A 16835-nucleotide genomic window follows, 5' to 3' on the forward strand; every position below is an offset into this window, starting at 1 on the left:
TGGGTAAGTTTTAATAAATTATTATTGATAAATATTAATTTAAAATTAAATAAAAAATATTTTATATTAATGTTTTTTATTGAGTTTATTTTTTATTAAAAAAATTAACAACAATTTAATAATTTATATCTTATAGAAAAAATAATAATATATATTTTCAACTTAATTAAAAAAATAAAATTAATATAAATTAATAAAGTGTATGACATAAGATAAAATAAATAATATTTTTTATATAATAATAAAAATGATATTAGATCAACTCCGATCAGAAGAGATCTGGAACCACTTGATGCCTGAAATGACCCAGAACCGGACTAAACCGGTGGTGATAAAAAAAAATTAAATAAATTATATTTTTATTAAAATATTGGATAACTAATATTTCTCTATTTTCTATTATTTCTCTTTATAATAACCGCTTAAAATTGCAATGTGGCTACTTGCTTTAGGAAACGTGGTCACTAAATATATGTGCTAAGGATCCACGTTTTATTTTATTTTAATTTAGTTAAATTGATGTGATCCATGTTTTGTTTTTGATTTAATTATTAATTAGTTAGTAAAAAAATTGTATAAAATCTTTAAAAAAAGACATTATAGAAATACAATTTAAATAATTTTGTGTTATTAATAAATTAGAATTTTTTGTATTAATTAAATTATTACTAGTATGATATATTTTGGCGGAAAGCTTTGATAAAAAAATTCCTAATATATAAATTATTACTTTCGATCCTATTTATAAAAAAAAAAGTATTTTATTGATACATTAAATAATTAATGTATCTAGACATTATATTGTGCAAATACATTATTTATTTAACATAATAAATATAAAATCACAACTTATTACAATCAAAACACTATTAAATTATAACTTTTTCAACATATGTAATACACATTCTTAAGATTGCGTATTCTTAAGATTGCGTAGTTTTTAAAAGTAAACTATAGGAAACAAAATGGTCATTTTATACTAGTGTTCTTCTCTTTGTTCTTATTCAAAAACATGTATTCACTTTAAAATGTCTTGGTTTGTCATAATGAAAGAACCTTCTTTTCTTCCTTTTCTTTTTATCAAATTCTATTGTTGGTGTCATGAACCTCATTTTAATCTATATTAATATTTATATTGAATTTATTAGACTTTTCATCCTTCACAAAATATAAATTTTCATGAGTAGTTTGGTTAATGGTATTGATTCTAATAAACTCAACCTAAAGATATAATGGATTGTCCATCAAGAAATTCAAACCTTCACATAAGAGAATAAGACCAGTAACAATGTTTTCAGCATGATTTGTCCTCGTTCATACATTTTTTTGGAAACTTTCTAGAAGGTCCCTCATCTAAATACTACTTTAAGTCAAACACGATTAGCTATGAAGTTCTTATTTGTTAAGCTACCGAAAAAAGATGCATCTTGTTGGTATAGGTAGTATCAATCAATCCTTATAAGTCTTCCTTCAACCATGTTATCACATCCTTGCACAATCTAAGGATCCCTCTCATTCCGATGTGAATTCGACGACTACTCCTCGCCCTCTTCGGCCTCGGGTGTTACATCACCATTTATCTTAGAATCAACTATAATAACAAAGTCATGCTTATTCATCAAGGGATTCAGTGATCATCATAGTGGAAATAGAAATTGGATGGAGTTCATACAATTATAAATACTCTACAAATAAGGGGTTCACTAACAAGTATGATCATGCAATCAACCTGTCTACTCAATATCTGCATGCATTTCTCCTTAGATTGACATCAGAGTGTCTTTTCATGTACATCCCCTTGATTTTGAGAAGGAGCATAAGATACAAAGGCGGGAAGATTAAACATGAACATTGTAAATTCACATATAAACATTAACATCTTTCATGGGGCCTGGTAAAAAATACGCAAACCTCAAAATCTAACCACCATGGTAGTAATTAGAAGCAAGATCCATTTAACCATCTCGAAGTGAACCAAACCATCAAAATCATATCTCCCAAAATGGTGAATCCATGCATGAGAACTCATCCATATATAAACGACCAGTTAATGGAGACAAATTCCTATGATGCAAAAAGAAATGTCGCAACCCATGTAACATGGACGCGACGATTAGATGTCGGTGAATACCATAAGCGATATGGAATCCCAAATCAAGCGTCTTAAAAAAGAAAGTGACATTAAATGAGAAGAATTGAAAGCGATGAAACAACTTTCCTGAAGACGACTATGATAGAGTCTCCGGTATTATGTTAGTAAATGAAGCATCTTCCAAAGGTGCATCAAGGATAAAAAGACCAAAATAAGATGTAACACAACACTCATTCGTGAATGATATCAACAAAGAGCACTTGACTTTCTTCAACACTAAGATGAAGTTTCAACGAGTGTTTTTGCGTTCTCAAGTGCATTATTTTCCCATGTAACTTGAAGAGAGTTTCCCTACTATGGTTCTCACTCTCACATATCTCAAAGAAATAAGTCAAGTCATAAAATAAATTTATCGAGATGTTTGTATGCAGATTAACCACAAGTCTGATACACCAAAAAAGTTCAAAATGTCTTGTTGAATTCAAGAAAAAGCAGGGAAAGTATCTCGTCTTGTTTATGGATTATTTCAACGAAGATACGTTCCAAATCAAAAGCATGAGCTTAATTGGGGAATTATATGTGTTTGTGATAGGTCAAGCCGTGATCATTTTCAAACTTTGCTTGCATGCAAGAGCCCTCTGAGACACTACTCGAGCTCAAAAAAGGAAGAAGGATACATAACTGTGGAAGAGATAGATAGGAAAAAAAGATAGGACTACAAAATATTTTCGTGCAAAATTCAGGACTGAGGTGGATAAGATAGAGGTTTATGAAAGAATATAAGGATATAATACTTCTCTAACTACACCCTATTGAAGAAGAATTACATAAGAATATTTTATATGTGTATGACTCCAACTTAACCAACTTACCTTAGAAAAAGGAATTAAAACACAATGTGTACAAAAGAACACATAGTGAATACCACATAATATGTGATCATTATATAAATTGGTCTCGACCTCAAAGAAGGAGTCTTGTGTCTTCAAAACCCTAGAGAAAATAAAGAAATCTTAAATGAATTCTAAAAAAAGATGAAAAGACACGAGTCTTAGTAGTCTTCGTATCTGAAATGACACATGTTCCATATACTAACCTATGGTCTCTCTGTATTGATAGTTCATCTGATACTAATGGAAAGAGGGCATGAATCATCCCTGAAGAACCTAAAGGCTTCAACCTACAACATGTCTTACAATTCAACTTTAAAAGAAGTAATAATCATGTAGAGTAAGAAGCTATAATATCAAATCTACAGTTGACTTGGGATATGTAGTTGTCATATCTCCAAGTCAACGGTGAATCTTATCTCATCTTGAATCCACTCAAAGGAAAATACCAAAAAATAAGGAAACTTTAATTAGCTACCTGAAAAAAGTTATGTCACTCAAGGGGGAATTCAATGAGATCAACTTCATTCACATACCTTAAGGTGAGAATGCCAAACTTGGCGAGTTGAAAAGACTCGCTAGCACAAAGTTATTTAATGGAATTACATAGGTGTGATGTCTTACATTAATACCCTGATGTGGAAGTTCATCAGAGTGATTACATAAGTCTAATAACTTATTGGCTCCGTAATATGGAAAAGTATCAGTGGTGTTACAAAAGTGTGATGTCCAATATTGGTACCTTGATGTAATGATTCATCAATGGGTCAATTCTTATCAAATAAATACATACAACATGTATTGGGCTTCGTCAAGATTAAATCCTAATTAGGCAACCATTATGTCTTATGTGTCAAGCCTATGAATTAGAGAAAGATCTAGCAGTCAACCTCTAATAGAAAGATAGATTATACATGAGAATATGAGATATCATATAGGGTGAAGGTCATCTCATTAATAGGAAGATGAAATAAAAATGCCTCGAAATGCCATATCTTAGTTAATGTTGACAATAGTTTGTGGTTTATATATGTGTATCTTATCGACATAGTGTCCTTCAGTCCAGATGCTAATAGTACATCCCATAACCATGCCTTGTTAGGTTGTACCAGTTTTTATATCTTTCAGTCGTGGATGGCATACTTCAATGTCTCGCGGTACTGAAAAAAGAAGTTGTGTGTGCAATCAATATATATGGTAGTTTTAATTATATAGTTGATGAATAAAATTAAATTAAATGTTTACTATTTTGTTTCATATGTGAAGAGCAATATAGTCTTGATACCATTTAAGTGGGTATAGATCTAACGAGCCCCTAAGAAATCCTCCATACCTAGAAGTTAGAGCACATTACCTACCTTAAGACCGAAAACCTTGAGTCTAAGATTGTCCTGATCCATGTGGGAAACCTTGAGCACCAGACGTCTTCCCTAACTCAAAATGTGTATGTTGGGCTCTAACACTCTTATTTTTCTCTACATACGTTATTCTACTGTGTCGTAAACGTTGATGCACGTCCACCATTTTTCTATAAATTTAAATAAAAAATGAGAAACAAACGCATAAAAAGAAATTTAAATCATAATTGTCACTCTAGAGGGATTCATCTGAAGGCTACACGGCATGGTTTTAGAGGAATCCATCCGGAGAATACATGGTTTTGGAAGGTACTTCTAAAAGTGTGATTTCAATCATGGCAACTAACATAAGGTTTACAGCATCCTATAATTCTATATAAATAACAAACACATTACAAATTTAAACATACATGGTAGAGTGTGTGATGATTAGAAAAAGTTGTTTTAGCACTTAATTTGGATGAAAAATGATATTGAGCTATTTAAAATTTTTGAAAGCATAAACTTGAAATTGCATAAATTGGATAAATTAAATTTAGGAGATAGATTAGTTGGATAGATTAAATTTATATTGAGCCATTTGGTTTTTAAAATATGTTGGATAGATTAAATTTATCTATAACTTTAAATGAATAAATTGGATGTACTTCATTAACAATATTTTTAGGAGATAGATTAGTTGAATTAATTATTAAAAGAACTAAATGATAATTTAGTGGATCAAATTGTCACCCTAATAAATTTCATGTCTTAGAACAATCAGTGACAGCTGATCGGATTCAATCTACACTTTAAGACTTAAAAGAATTACAAGAAATGGAAAGTTGAAGGAAGATACACTCCAATAGTTTGATTACTTATTACCAGAGAGGCCATCTGCATAATGACTCAAGTGGCAAAAAATTATAGCAAGCGAATCTGAATCTGCTTAATGACTGAAAGAATTAAAACATCATCAGAGTTTCTATAAATATCTGATAGTGCCACCTCCTTTCAGATTCAGATGCCCTTCCATGGCCATTCCATTTTTTACACTGTAGCAACATGTGGGCACTTACCAAGAGTATTCCATAAAATATAATCCCCAGAAGTAACCTGGGCAAAGAAATAGTAGAATATATATATCATTTACACCGGAAGGAGCAGAAAATTTTGGAAGATTTATCATATACATTTGGGTTTGCTCAAAATATGAATCACTGATCTTACACAGACACAAAAACAAACAAATACCTGAGTTGAAAACTCGACCGGTGCTTTTACAGCTGGATAGATGCTTAACTGCAAAATACACATATTATCAGACAGACAGCAAAAGGATGATGACTCCTATAATGGTGAATTTGTGATACTTCAACGAAATTATATGGATCTTAATTCTTTGTCTAAAATAAGAGAGTCGGCCAAAAGTGAAAGAGACTCACAGATTTCGAATCAATGGAAATTCCAGATACCGATGCCCCAGCAATCTTGAATGATACCTGCATGATAAGTATATATTTTTATAAGAAAACCTATTTGTAAAATGAAAAGAAAAGAAAATAATCAAACAGATTTCAGTTAACAAAGAAATGTAAAAGTTCATAAAATACTAAAAGATGATATAAAAAAGGGGAGGCATGTACTTTAGCATAATTGTATGCTAGCCAGCAAAATGGCTCTTCTAGATCAACCGGAGGAAGATCCTTGTTCATTTTCTCCATCAAATGTTCTTCATTAACCATGTTGCTAGCATTTTCTGCTTCGTTATCGCTATCCTCATCAACAATCGTTCCAAAGGGTGGGTTAGAGGAAGACACCACTTGGTTTTTCCATGGTGCGAACTTGACTGTTCCTGGGAATGTCACTTCAATACTCTTTCCACTCAGTCCCCGTCCACTTGTCACGATTTTCCATTCAACAGAGTACTCTGAAGTTGAAACTGTTCCCATGGAAGGAGTGCCGTCCAAGGAAATAATCTTCCTCCTAGGAAAGGGCATAGTCACAGTACAGAACTCCATTGTCAAAGGAGACTTATAACCTTCCATTAGACGTAACTTGAATAGAAACGCACCTTTATCCTCAGAAACCATTGACAACTGATAGAATCCCTTTACTGGAGGTCCAAGAGCACAAGTTGTCTGATATCGCATCAACACAAAATTACCTAATGGCGGAGAAAACACCACCCCCTGCTTATCTGGACCTTGATCTGAAACTTGAGCACAAGGATGGTATGATGAAACCTCGAGGTTTGCAGTGTTTAATCCTGTCAAGGGAAACGATACATCTGGTAACCCTTCCAGATCAGCTCTACAATTAATTTGACCAGAAACTGATATATTGTCCGGAATCTCATCTCTGTCATACAAAGCTGCATGAAGAATCTCATGAGTCGTAAACAGCATTCTCTGCTTTCCTTTGAATAGATACGGCTTCCATGCTGGTTGTTTCTGGTCTGTAGGGGCCAAATCTGAAGCAGTAAACCCATTCGCCTTGATGGTAAAAATATTGGAATAATTAAGGTCCAAGGGTGTGCCTGTATATAAAATATACACTAATAGAATAAATTTGCAAGCAACAAGTAATTTCCAGCTTAACTTGTAAAACAACAAAAATATGAGATGAGGAATACCATAATAAAAGGTACCAACCAAAGGGCATTGAGCTACTGATAAATGTTCTGAGTGCATCTTTGTCTAAAGGCCTAGACCCCATTTTCGGAGTATCGGCGGTGACAGATCCTTGACCAACTGTTCCCATAGGAGAGGAAGAAGCAACTTGCGGAGATACAGGTTTGGCCCGGGAAGATATGCCCATACTACCAGTTAATGAATCAAAAAGTCCACCAACAGAGGGAGCTGCAGCAATGATCACTTCAGGTTCTACTATATCACCAGTAATTATGTCACCAATGGCATGTGCAATCATAAATGCCCTGTGAAATGAGAAGCAAAAATTGCATGAAAAGTATATACAATGAAGCAAAATTCCACTGCTAACTATCAGTCCGCAAACAACCTCTCTTTGAACTACACATAAAACCACTGAAGGTGCACTTTAAAAACATTGTAACTATAAGAATGAAATAGGGTTAGGGGATTTCTATTTCTCTTTACCATTTGCAGTTAAAATAACTTAGCATACCCTGTTATTGCCGGAAGCTCAAGTAAGAGGGAAGACAAACTATCATCGAGACCAATAGAGCTACCACATTCAGGTCTTTTACATAACTTTTCATAAGCCTTTACATGCCTAGGCTCAACCATAGGCAAAACAAGCACACTATAATGTCCCTTTATATGCAAAATTAAAGGCCACAAGAGATTCTTATCATCCTCCAATTCTTTGTTAATGTAAAGCCCTATTATATGCCGAGTAATCGGATCATCCACCCAAGAATCCGATCCTAGAGTCGAATTACTCTTTCGTATGCCAAATCCTCGCGCAGATCCTTCCCTAAACAAATACAAAACAAATTCTATATTAACATCCAATGCACAAACTCAATAGTATTATATGATAAAGTGAAAACAAACCTAAGTTTTCTGTGGAGAAAAGCATCGGCTAGGTCAGAGTCAGTAGGTAAGGAAGAGAAAACTTTGTCGTTGTTTTCGTTGTTGGTTTTGCAAGCACTTCGCCAACGTTTCTCTACTACCGGGAATCTCCTGAAATGATAATCGAGATGAATGAAATTGGATCTAATTGAGGAGAGTGTGTTGAGAGAAGGTGGTGGTGGTTGTTTACCTGGAGAAAGCGACGGCGTCGAGGTTGTTGAGAATCCAGATTGCCCTGATGCTGCAACCACTGGACATTGCTGCTACGACCAAAACAAGAAGTAACTATGTTCTATTGGCACCTCAGCCTCGTCACAAGTCCCGTGTTCATCGTGTCTCCGATTCAAAATTTAGATTGGTAACCACTAACCATGGCGTATTTAGTTTGTGTTTATTTTTATTAAAGAAAATGTTTTGTTAAATAAAATAAATTTTAGTATCGTGTTGGAATATTATTCTATTATTAACAATACTATACTAGTAAGATACTCGTGCTTCCGCACGGGTAAATTTATTTAATTATTAAATAAAATTTAATTAGTTACGTATAAATTAAAAATTAATGGTTTAATTATAAATGAAAAATGATCATATAAATTTAATTATATTAAATAATCATATAAAAAAAGATACCATAAGATGGAGATAATAAAAATGAAATATTAACATTTAAAAATAAAAATTATCTCTCAATTAATAGTAATTATTGATTAAAATAAAATAGCTGCTATGTTGATAATGACCCGTGAAATAAAAAAATTATTTGATGCGATATAAAATATATTTAAAAACAAATGTAAAATAAACAATAATCATGGAAATTTAATTGTATTAAATAATAATAAAAAATCGTGAGATGGAGAAAAAAATAAAAATAAAGATATTATCTCTCAAATAAAGACAATGATTGATTAAAATAAAATAGACATTATGTTGATAGGGACCCGTGAGATAATAAATAAATAGAGAAAAAAATAAAATGAAAGTAAGAAAATGTGAAAAAAAATGTGAGAGAAATTTGAAATTTTAATTAAGATAGAGAAAATGTGTAATGATCGATTAAAAAAATTAAATATTGAGTTGATAGTGACCCGTGAAATAATTAAATATTTTTGGGGATAATAATTAAATAATCGATTATTAATATTTTTTGTGATAATAGATAAATGTAGAAAAATTAAAATGAAAGTAAGAAAGTATGGAAAAATGAAATATGAAAGAAATTTGAAATTTTTAGTAAGATTAAAATTCAAAAATAGAATATTAATATTTTTTGTGATAATAAATAAATTAAGAAAAGTTAAAATGAAAGTAAGAAAGTGTGGGAAAATGAAATGTAAAAGAAATTTGAAATTTTAAGTAAGAGAGAGAAGGTGTGTGTGTGTTTGAGAGAAAAAGTTGAATCATAAATATGCAATTGACACTTGGCAAAAAAGTTGATTTTCATTGGACAATAGAAAAGTGGTTGGGTGATTTTGTTAGTTACTATTTTGTCCAATTTGTAGTGTAATATTTTTTAGTGAAAAGGGTAATTTTGACACTTTGGTCAATTTCTTAGTAATAGATAGATAGTAGATATAAAGTTTAAAGTACCTGGAATTTCCACGTATGCCCTAACTGACTTAAGCTTAAACTAATCTAACAATTAAGGGCACATTAGTGTTTGTATTAAATACTGAATCATGGTTGATTCTAATTCAATTTTTGCTGACATGGCACAAGCACAGCAAAACTGTATCATTAATTTTCTCCAAAAATTTTCTTTTGTTTTTCACCTTTTGTCACGTTTCAAGCATACTGAAAAACCAAATGTAATTATGATATATGTTGTGTGTGCTTTTCTGCATTTATGGATGTTTGTTGGAATTATAAACCCTAGACGGCAGCTGCATCATCACGCAAGGGACTTAGGACAACTTCCTACAACCTAAACCTTTCAACTTTCCATTCTGCATTGTGCCCAGCTCCACTATAAATACCCTCACCTGCATGCCATTCATTCCAAAATCGTTCTACCAAAACTACTCAAGGTTTTATATATGTCTTCTCATTTATATTAACATTCTGTTGCTGTTAGTTTGTATATTAATATCTATTTATTCAGGTAAAACGTGAAAAGAAATTAATGGCGCGTCCAATTGAGTATGTGGGAGATATCAATGACTCAAAGGACCTATGGAAGATTTCTGTTAGGTGCAGACATATTTGGTCGGTCACAAGTGCTTCAAAGAAGGAACACCTTGAAATGATTCTCGCGGATTCTAAGGTTTGCATTCATGTTCATTTCTGTACACTTATTTTACATATATTTTGGACCAGAACCTGATTCCATAATTTTTTATTAATGTAGGGATCTATGATTCAAGCTGTTGTGCCTCCTTACTTGGTTGCCAAGTTCAAGGAATATCTCTGTCATGGTTGTTCATACGTAATGCAGAATTTTAAAGTAGGTTCCAATGACTTCTCTTTTAAGTCCACCGATCACAAACACAAGCTGGTGTTCTGTGGTTCAACTTCCCTTAAGAAAACGGACAACCCAGAAATTCCTGTTAATGTTCTCAATCTACTTAGTCTGGCTGACATTGTAGATGGCAAGTTCCAATCAAATATTTTAGTTGGTAACCGTCGTCTTGGACTAATTCTGAATTTTTAACCTCTGAGTTTATACCTGTGTTAATTTTGACTTATATACGCGCTTATCTTATGTTGCACGTTCTAATGTTTCAGATGTTCTTGGTGGAGTTGTAGAGATTACTCAATCGCACGTAAGTTCTGATAACAACAAGAGCAAAGTTGTTTTTTCAATTACTGATAATAGGTGAGATCCATATACACACACTCTTATACATATGCATGTGATCTCTTTATATTTTTAACGGATCTGTTTTATTGTATTGTAGCAAATCCATGGTTGTGTGTACCTTATGGGGAATATTTGCAATCCAATTCAATGAGTATTGGACAAAAAATAAGGATGCTGGTAATATGGTTGTACTTCTGATTAATGCTCGAATAAAGGAGGCTCAAGGTATATGCTTCTGATTTGGTGTTTTTTTATGTGATATAATAGATCTATAAACAATTTGACATTTTAACATTATTTAATATATCTTTGTAGGCAACTTTCCTTTAAACGTATCCAATGCGTGGAATGGCACAAAACTGGTTATTAATGATACAAGTTTTGAACAGGTTTCTAAGCTAAAAGAAAGGTATTTGCATCGTCTTTTTTTTATGGACCGTTTGATAGATAATATAATTCTAACATGCATTACCTTATTATTACTGATGCAGTTTTAAAGGTGATTTCCCAAAATTATCAGATACAGGCGTGCAAGTTAGTGCATCACAGAATTCACAATACTCGGATTTCGATAAGTTAGTATGGAAAGCTGATGTTTTAAGTCTTGCAGAAATAGGGGGTTTGCAACAGGCAAGCGATCACCTACCTTGAATGTATATTATTAACTTTCTACCGCTCATCATTAAATATTTATATTGGGTTTGTATGTTAGGAAACTACATGCGTAACTGTTGCCACGTTGGATAAATTTGATGTTGGACAATCTGGATGGTATTACGATGGATGTGTTGACTGTACAAAGAGTGTGACTCTGAGGGATGGAAAGCTTCAGTGTTATGCAAAACATATAAGTCCTTCTCCCGTGCCCAGGTATTGTTTAAGATATTTCAGAATTTTTTTTCTTTCTATATCTTATTATGGCTTATGATATAATATAACATGTTGTAGGTTTAAACTGGAAATACTGGTTGTTGACGGTAAATGCAATGCAAAGTTCATTTTTTGGGACGTCGACTGTGTTAAGTTGGTAGGCAAATCCGCGGCTGAGATTATAAATGGTCTAAAAAGGGTACATGAGCTTCCTTAATCATTCTATCTGTCCATAATTCAAATAAATGTATTCTAACATTTTTTTTATTTTTTTTATGAAACAAGAGTGGGGAGTATGATCCGCTTGAAGTTCCTTACGAACTTGATTCAATATTGAAGCGTGAGCTGGCCATCAAAGTTGTATTCCAACCCAAAAATGGACGCCTTTCTGTGATTGGTTTCAGAGATGATCCGGAAACCCGTAGCAAAGTCAAGGAAAATTTTAGAGCTGAAGAGGTAAATTTGTTTTGCTGTGGCTATTAACTGGACATTTAATTACGTTGTAAGATACTGATGAATTGTTATTTCTCGTGCAGCCTACATCTAGGCTGCGCATAATTGAACCAACATCCCAGGACGAATTTCCAAGTGTTTCTGTAAGTTTTGCATAATTCACTTGCTGAATGTATCTGATTGTTATCGTCTGCAAATGTTTTGCTTGACAAGAACTTTTTTTCCATGCGCATGATTTCAGGAACCTGTGTCTGTCTCAGCCGATTATGATCCTTCTGCCTCAAATACTAATCTTACCCCTTCCAAGAGAATTTTGAGCGATTCTGTTGAGGAATTTGAAGGTGTACAGCTTTCGTCGACGAAGTTAATTAAAGATATCAAGAAGGAAGAGTAGTGGACGATGAGCAAGGAATATGTGTTGTACCCAGTTTGTAGGATTTGTTTTTTTGTCTCCGATGAACACTTTATTTTGGTGTATTTTGTATAATTTGAACCTTATGGGACAAATCAAGTGTTTAATTTTAAGTTTTTGTATTCCTTGCAAATTTTCAATTGCAGCAACTATTTTTAACAACGGCTTTTTTAATTAGGAAATATGATTTCTTGAGTTGTCTAATTATTGTTATTTATACATAATTTGGTTTTAACGTGTAGAATATTTCTGTATTTAACCTTTCTATATGGATCAAAAAATAAAGGAGTATGCTTTCTATTTAATAAACTTTAACAAAATTTTTAGATTCTTATCGATACGTTGTTTACTGACGACCTAAAAAAATGTTTCGTACAATACTTATGGCATATCTTAAAATTGAGCTGATCAATTTGTCTCAAATGAGTTGCTTCTTCTGCACTACAAAAAAATAAACATCCCATCACTATATGCTTTATGCCTCTAAGGATGCGTCGTGATTCAATATTTAATGGAAGTACGGTTTGAATATTGGATAAAAATATGTTAAACATATTAAGTTTGTATGTTTTATCACCATACAATATTGTTGTATTTTATTGCTGTTTTAAAAAAAAAAAATTCACATACTATGTAGATTGCATACAACCAGGGCATTATATAATTATTATAGCATTATCCTATTTCGATTTTTTATTAAAACATATTTTGTCTTTAGGTGATTTTCTTATTAAAACATATAGCAACCCTATTTGGTTCTACTCTTTCTATCTCTGGACACAGCACTTCAGCAAACTGTATCTGATAGGTTGCAAATTATACTTCTACCCATTATTGCCAGCATATCATACAATGGGATAATTTACAATGGAGGTAATTGGCTGGCATATCATACAATGTGATGGTTTTAGACGGATGCAGTTGGTTGCTACGTGGTGATGTTTATTAAAAAATATATTGAATCCCGTGTTATTCACATATCAAATTATCAGTTTTTTGCTTGCTACGATGCTTATATATTTGGGTAAGACATCTTATCAGTTAACTTTCATAGAAAAAATAAACTATGATACCATATTTATTGTACCATATAATACAGCTATGAAATCATGTTGTGTATAAAAGCTAAACGTATACATAATGGTTACTTGAGTATGTCTTAGCATGATGATGCATCTTTCAAGTTTCTCAGAAACGATTGGTTATTGTGCTTAGCACGTTCTTCAACCAAAAGTGTAATGATGAAAACATATGTCATGCACATTTCATTTATGCTGAGCTTGCTGTATGTGCGTGTGAATTCGTGATATTAGTAGCCATGGCGTGCACTTTATTAATTATTCATTGTAGATGACTCTTTGAGTTTTATGCATTGTTTTTTTTTCAGTCAAATTTTGTACTTGTGTGGTGAAAATTACTATATATACACAACGATTCAAACTCTATTCTTATAACATATTTTGATTGATGCTGATGTTTTAAAATGAAACAACATCAAAAAATCGGTGCTCTTATCATGTATTTTTTATATGACTGACAGTGTAAAACATTTTGTAACTCAATAACCATGGATACAACTATCATTGAGAGGAAGAGGAAATTGGCACTCGCAAGAAGGCACAGGAGAGCTGTCTTGGATGAAAGAAAAAAAAAGAAATAAAGTTGATGAGAATGGAAGTGATTTCAAGATATGTTATAGCAGTTTCAATCATCTATTACGTGACAATGTAAGGATACCACTTTCTAATATAACTTCATCTATCAGTAATATAGGGATTCAGAATCGTCGCTCACCGCTCAGTGTTACTACAAAATCATCATCCAAACCATTGCAAACTGGTCTGAAAGAATCTCTGTCGTACAATCTTAGGGGAACACATGCATACGAAAATATTGTCTATCAGCCAACACCTCAGCCTAACACGACCGGTAGTCATTTCTCACCTGGCAGCTCCATATCAAATATTACTGCTGTTTCACTCACCCCTGCACAGAGATGTGCAATGGCACGTGAGAGGAGAAGGTCACTTATAAATTTGAAAAAATCTGGCACACGCACAATACCAACCACAAACAGAAGTTGTAACACCGTAGAAACTGATAATCTTCATTCTCCGGTATGTATATCCCAGTAGTTACAACATGTGTTAAACTTATTTACAAAAGCTTAAATCTTTCCTCTTGATATAAACACTGTGCTATGAATTTTATTGCAGCCTATAGCACCCGTTGTTTCGTCCAGCAGAAAGAAAAAAACTCATGATGTCTGAACCATCGCAGCAAATTTATTCAATGAGTTTTCTAATGTTGCCAATGGTGGTATCTCTTCCTCCACAAGCAACCGCTCTGGTACAACCGACGTAGAAATTGAAGATGATGATAGTTCGGACGGGGATAGATCGGACAATTCTTTTAGTGATAGTGAATGTGAGTTCGTAAACAAGAATCCCGACAATGATTCAGCATCAAGCGTGGATGACCATGACCAGCAAAATACAAATTATAGATCCTTTAATCACCATGATTCAGGTTACATGTTATTTGAAAATGTTATATTATCATGTCGTACTATTGTACATTCATAACGAGTAGATTATACTATAAAAAAAATAAATTTCAAGTTCCTTTTTCAACTTTTGTTCATTTGTTATGGGCGTATTATGATTTCTGTTATATATGTTTCCAGGATACTCAGATATAGGTGATCCTGCAATAGAATGTACACGTTGTGGGGCACTTATGTGGTACGGTGAGAAAACTGATAAACGAAAACATAGTGCTGTCCCCAAATTCCAACAGTGTTGTGGAAATGGCAAGATTTTGCTTCCTCTTTTGAAATTACCTCCTCCTTATCTTAACCAGTTGTTGTTTCAAGATAATGGTGCGGATAATCAGAATTATCAGCAATATTGTAGATTGTACAACATGATGTTTGCCTTTACATCTCCTGGTATGAAGTTTGACAACAGGTTCAATGCCGGTGGAGGTCCTCCTAACATAAGAGTACATGGACAGCCCTGCCATAGGATTGGGAGCATGATGCCGCTTAATGGACAAACACCCCGATTTTCACAGCTATATATTTACGACACTGAAAATGAAGTACAACATAGGATCAAAGGAATGGGGTAATTTATCACCGTTTGATTATATAATAGACTACATTGATAATATATGTTTATTAATTTAAATTATTTGGATATAGCTTAATTTACGTGTTGTAATTTATTTTTCAGAAACAATCCAAATATAATTCCGCACGTTGTGACCGAATTGAAGAACATGCTTGACGAGTTCAACACACATGCTAAATCTTTTAGGATGGCTGCAGACAGGCTACGACATTCCGATGTACCAGAATTGAAACTAAGATTAATTGCAGATAGATCTAAAGATGGTAGAATTTACAATCAACCCAACGTTGCAGAAGTTGCTGCATTGATAGTAGGCGACGTTGACACCAGAGATAAAAGGGACATTATTCTTGAGAGACAAAGCGGTAAGCTAAAGAGAATAAGTGAGTTTCACCCAGCATATCTTGCTTTACAATATCCCCTACTCTTTCCTTATGGAGAAGACGGATTTAGGCTTGGTGTTCTACACAGAGAAACAAGTTCTAAAAAAAAAAGATGAATAAGCTAACCATAAGAGAATGGCTTGCGTATCGCATTCAAACAAGAGCAAATGAGGCACATACGCTTTTGAGATCACGGAGACTGTTTCAGCAATTTTTGGTTGATGGATTCAGTATGATGGAATCCCAAAGATTGAATTATATTCGCAAGCATCAGAAGAAACTTAGAGTTTCTAAGTACTCCAATCTTACCGGTCCAGGCCAAGAATCCGACACACAAGGTTCAAACAAAGGTAAAAGGGTAGTTTTGTCGTCAACCTATGTTGGTAGCAGGAGATACATGGAGCAGCTTTATTTTGATGGAATGGCTATTTGTAGCCACGTTGGTTTTCCCAAACTGTTTATCACATTTACTTGCAATCCAAAGTGGCCGGAACTTAAGAGACTTACTGACGAAATAAAGCTTCATTCTCACGATCGGCCTGATCTCATATCACGAATTTTTAAAATCAAGTTGGATGAGATGTTGTCTGATTTAACAAAAAAGCATGTATTGGGTCGAGTTGTTGCACGTAAGTCGTTATACGATGCACTAATATACATGGGCCGTCTGGCTTTAACTCATTGCTGTTTTGAGTAATGTTTGTTCTTATTGTTTCGGTTTTTTACGTTATTGCAGATATATACACAATTGAGTTTCAAAAAAGAGGTTTACCACATGCACATATTCTGTTATTTATGCATCCTGAAAGCAAGTGTCCCTCTCCAGAAGATATAAACAACATCATTTCAGCAGAAATTCCATCCGAAGACGATGATATGCAACTCTATCATCTGGTGAAAACAC

General features: G+C 33.2%; 2 protein-coding genes across 2 annotated transcripts; one reads left to right on the forward strand and one right to left on the reverse strand.

The window, feature by feature from the left end:
* Positions 1-4996: 4996 nt before the first annotated feature.
* LOC131632028 (AP-5 complex subunit mu) lies at positions 4997-8272 on the reverse strand. The gene is made up of 8 exons (XM_058902797.1): positions 8067-8272; positions 7859-7987; positions 7467-7778; positions 6974-7257; positions 5966-6858; positions 5765-5821; positions 5574-5621; positions 4997-5435 (listed from the first exon to the last, which is right to left on the reverse strand). The coding sequence occupies exons 1-8, from the start codon at positions 8132-8134 to the stop codon at positions 5370-5372; spliced, it is 1857 nt and encodes a 618-aa protein (XP_058758780.1). The 5' UTR covers positions 8135-8272; the 3' UTR covers positions 4997-5369.
* Positions 8273-10001: 1729 nt separating this feature from the next.
* Positions 10002-12396, forward strand: LOC131597515 (uncharacterized). The gene is made up of 11 exons (XM_058870227.1): positions 10002-10142; positions 10227-10467; positions 10604-10694; positions 10777-10904; positions 10995-11088; positions 11171-11309; positions 11392-11549; positions 11628-11748; positions 11835-12005; positions 12086-12145; positions 12244-12396. The coding sequence occupies exons 1-11, from the start codon at positions 10002-10004 to the stop codon at positions 12394-12396; spliced, it is 1497 nt and encodes a 498-aa protein (XP_058726210.1).
* The last annotated feature ends 4439 nt before the right edge of the window (positions 12397-16835 follow it).

Source organism: Vicia villosa, linkage group LG1 (genome assembly GCF_029867415.1).
Source record: "Vicia villosa cultivar HV-30 ecotype Madison, WI linkage group LG1, Vvil1.0, whole genome shotgun sequence".
Classification (NCBI taxonomy): domain Eukaryota; kingdom Viridiplantae; phylum Streptophyta; class Magnoliopsida; order Fabales; family Fabaceae; genus Vicia; species Vicia villosa.